The sequence below is a fragment of the Oncorhynchus tshawytscha genome, linkage group LG18, assembly GCF_018296145.1.
Source record: "Oncorhynchus tshawytscha isolate Ot180627B linkage group LG18, Otsh_v2.0, whole genome shotgun sequence".
Lineage (NCBI taxonomy): Eukaryota > Metazoa > Chordata > Actinopteri > Salmoniformes > Salmonidae > Oncorhynchus > Oncorhynchus tshawytscha.
The window spans coordinates 2,717,010-2,721,188 of record NC_056446.1 but is presented as its reverse complement, the minus strand read 5'-3'; the positions used below and the strand labels follow the sequence as shown (position 1 = coordinate 2,721,188).

The window sequence follows — 4,179 nt, the reverse complement described above, 5'->3', positions numbered from 1 at the left end:
TCTAGCTAACAATTCCAAAACTACTACCTTATAGACACAAGTGTAAGGGGATAAAGAATATGTACATAAAGATATATGAGTGAGTGATGGTACAGAGCGGCATAGGCAAGATACAGTAGATGGTATTGAGTGCAGTATATACATATGAGATGAGTAAACAAAGTGGCATAGTTAAAGTGGCTAGTGATACATGTATTACATAAGGATGCAGTAGATGATATAGAGTACAGTAAAAACGTATACATATGAGATGAATAATGTAGGGTATGTAAACATTATATTAGGTAGCATTGTTTAAAGTGGCTAGTGATATATTTTACATCATTTCCCATCAATTCCCATTATTAAAGTGGCTGGAGTTGAGTCAGTGTGTTGGCAGCAGCCACTCAATGTTAGTAGTGGCTGTTTAACAGTCTGATGGCCTTGAGATAGAAGCTGTTTTTCAGTCTCTCGGTCCCAGCTTTGATGCACCTGTACTGACCTCGCCTTCTGGATGATAGCGGGGTGAACAGGCAATGTGAACACGCACTCTAGCAGGTGTATCTCACTGATAATCCCTAAAGCCAACACCTCATTTGGCCGCCTTTCCTTCCAGTTCTCTGCTGCGTGTGACTGGAACGAATTGCAAAAATCGTTGAAGTTGGAGATTTTTATTTCCCTCGCCAACTTTAAACATCTGCTATCTGAGCAGCTAACCGATCGCTGCAGCTGTACATAGTCCATCGGTAAATAGCCCACCCAATTTACCTACCTCATCCCCATACTGTTTTTATTTATTTACTTTTCTGCTCTTTTGCACACCAGTATCTCTACCTGCACATGACCATTTGATAATTTATCACTCCAGTGTTAATCTGCTAAATTGTAATTATTTGCCTACCTCCTCATGCCTTTTGCACACAATGTATATAGACTCTTTTTTTTCTTCTTCTACTGTGTTATTGACTTGTTAATTGTTTACTCCATGTGTAACTCTGTGTTGTCTGTTCACACTGCTATGCTTTACCTTGGCCAGGTTGCAGTTGTAAATGAGAACTTGTTCTCAACTAGCCTACCTGGTTAAATAAAGGTGAAATAAAAAAAAAATAAGACAGGGTGCTGAAAACGGGATGTTTCCAATAATCGGTATCGGCGTTGAAAATTCATAATCGGTGGACCTCTACTCTAAACCCTCAACCTACATACTTTACCATATTCCAACTTAACCACTGAAAGAACTACTTCCTGTGCTTGGCCCTCCTATGTTCCTCATGCTTGCTTGAGCAACACCCTAACATTCAGATAGGGTCAGCTTTTTTAACACCAGTGAACTTCACACTTATCAATGGGAAAATGTTTAAAAAAGGTTGAGGCTTACTCTAATAATTTTATATATATATATATATATATATATATATATATTTGGCAGCTGCGTTTAGATACGCATGTGAACTCTCGGAAGTAATATCCATGAAATGTTCTGTTATACAGTATAGGCGTGTAATAGTATGGAAAATCTAACAGGACTATTGCTTGCGATTAACAGGCACAAATATTATTGTCTTTTTACGTTGGGAAAAGCATTGACTGTCAACTAGATTCGGCCTATATAGGCCAACTTTTAATGTGGAATGGATTCAGACATTTGACATGCACACATTTGTCATTGTTAACTCGACAAGGCCTTTGCAAGCTCACAGGGTGTGTTTATGTATGCACTGTGTGGTTTTATGATAGGAAGTGTTCACAGCGGAGCTGACACCGACCGACACTGTCGCAAGTGACCTTTCTTGGCCAAGAGGGTAAGTGATACACATGCCACGTGCTTGTCTCATATGAGGAATTTGACATTCTTGGTGTTATGGGACATACAGTTTTGTTTAAGTAAGCTAGAACACAATTCGATTCAGAGTACTGTTGTGATGAATTGTAAAGTCAGTTAAATAAATGGAATCAAAAGCAATAGCCCCCAAAATAAATAAAAAAATCAAATCAAATCAATGTATTTGTCACCTGCTCCGAATACAACAGGTGTAGTACAGTGAAATTCTTACATACAGGCTCTAACCAATAGTGCAAAAAGGTGTTAAGTGAACAATAGGTAAGTAAAGAAATAAAACAACAGTAAAAAGACAGGCTATGTACAGTAGCGAGGCTATAAAAGTAGCGAGGCTATATACAGACACCGGTTAGTCAGGCTAATTGAGGTAGTATGTACATGTAGATATGGTTAAAGTGACTATGCATATATGATGAACAGAGAGTAGCAGTAGCGTGAAAGAGGGGTGGTGGGTGGCGGGACACAATGCAGATAGCCCGGTTAGTCAATGTGCGGGAGCACTGGTTGGTCGGGCTAATTGAGGTAGTGTGTACATGAATGTATAGTTAAAATGACTATGCATATAAGAACCAACATAATATTCACGGAGCTCATGTTTTAGTTTGTAAATGGTTTATTACAACTTCCTCCATTGGATACAAAATTAAATAAAGATAGGCCTATATGAAATATACATTTTAAAAAGTAGGCCTACTGCTTACATTCGTTATTAATATGGAATATTTACAGATATTTACACAAAATAATTATGCGAAATATATTAGTTTAGCATTTCATTAAAAAAATATATACATTCAGCTTTTTACATTGGGGAGAGAGGTATTTTTAAATTCAGCTCCACGCTCTACTCTTCCTCGTCATTGTCACTAACGCTCTCCTCGTCATCATTACTGCTCGAGTCTTCATAGAGGCAGATGGTTGCTTGCACTGGATAGGTGCGCAGAAGCATCTCTGCGTCCTGGTACAGATAATCGAAGCATCTCGATTTGGGCCAAAACAACCTAGAACACAAGACCATCAGATTAGGTGTTTGAATTGAAAATACAACGTAGGCTAGGATATAGTTGATATAGGCTATATAGAGCGAGGGCATCTCATTCACCATTAAGCACAAACAGAGACGCATATTTTCAACGTGATATTAGTGAGGTAATTTCACTTACTTTACTGGGTGTGTGATCTGTGGACTCTTGCAGTATTTGGTGTCTGAAAATCCTCCAATGGGCTTTGTGTAAGGCTGTGAGGAGAGAAAGAAAAACACGCATGTTAGCATAAGCCTATACTATTTATTCCACCATAGGCTAACTAAACCTATGATACATCTAAATGAAATCCTCTACAAACAATCGACACGAATAATATCGTTTTGAAAGTAGTCTGCACTAACCGTGTTTTCCGTGACCCTGCGTTCTCTGTCCGCTTTGCCAACCCAAGGTCTCCACAAATTAGCTGGCTGTTGAACAAAGTTTCTTCCGGTAACTCCGCCAGTTAATCCACAATGACCGATGATATTCTCCATTATTTCTGATGATAGTTTCCTGATTAAGTCATCTGAGAATTTGCGATAGAGAGTGATGCCAGAGTTGAGTCAGACGCCCCTATATATCCGGCCAGGGAGCTCCTGCCAAATTGCGCTTTGACACTATCCAAAGTGTCCATGCGCCATGGTGGTGAGGTGTCAAGTCACACTTTGGCAAACCTGCACCATATGGTCACACTCGCGCCCAGTGGCCTTGTTTGAGAATAGGTTCAACGTTTGTTGTGGGAGACTATAAACCTTTCAGAATTAGAAAGAATGTTATCCAAGTCAATATTGTTTATTTTTTTGTATTATATGCCTAATCGGACTAATCGTTTACAAAAACGTATTAAAAACGAAAGAGCCAAGTGATTAACATAATTTAATTATCTAAGCATATATAGACGGAAATTGACAGTGAATTTACTAATTTACTTAATCTTCATAACAGCCTTCCTTACTTTGAACCATTTTCTTTTCAAGTGTGAAATAACTCTTGCTGATATCAAACTTTTATTTTGTATCTATTTAACCTTTATTTAACTAGGCAAGTCAGTTAATTAAGAACAAATTTACAATGATGGCCTACCCCGGCCAAACCCTAACCCGGAGGACGCTGGGCCAATTGTGTGCTGCCCTGTGGGACTCCCAATCATGTCCGGTTGTGATACAGCCTGGAATCGAACCAGGGTCTGTAGTGATGCATCTAGCACTGAAATGCAGTGCCTTAGACCGCTGCATCACTCAGGAGCTCGAACTGGTCAAGAAAGGGAGCTTATGGATCCCGGCACACGTTAGGTTCGTTTTTAGATTATTTATTTTTTTACCATTCACTTACAGG

At 39.1% G+C, this 4,179-nt stretch overlaps 1 protein-coding gene across 1 annotated transcript; it reads right to left on the bottom strand.

Moving 5' to 3' along the window:
* Positions 1–2,436: 2,436 nt before the first annotated feature.
* Positions 2,437–3,477, bottom strand: ripply2 (ripply transcriptional repressor 2). Its single transcript, XM_024378645.2, has 3 exons — positions 3,207–3,477; positions 2,983–3,056; positions 2,437–2,820 (listed from the first exon to the last, which is right to left on the bottom strand). The coding sequence occupies exons 1-3, from the start codon at positions 3,336–3,338 to the stop codon at positions 2,664–2,666; spliced, it is 363 nt and encodes a 120-aa protein (XP_024234413.1). The 5' UTR covers positions 3,339–3,477; the 3' UTR covers positions 2,437–2,663.
* Between the last annotated feature and the right edge of the window lie 702 nt (positions 3,478–4,179).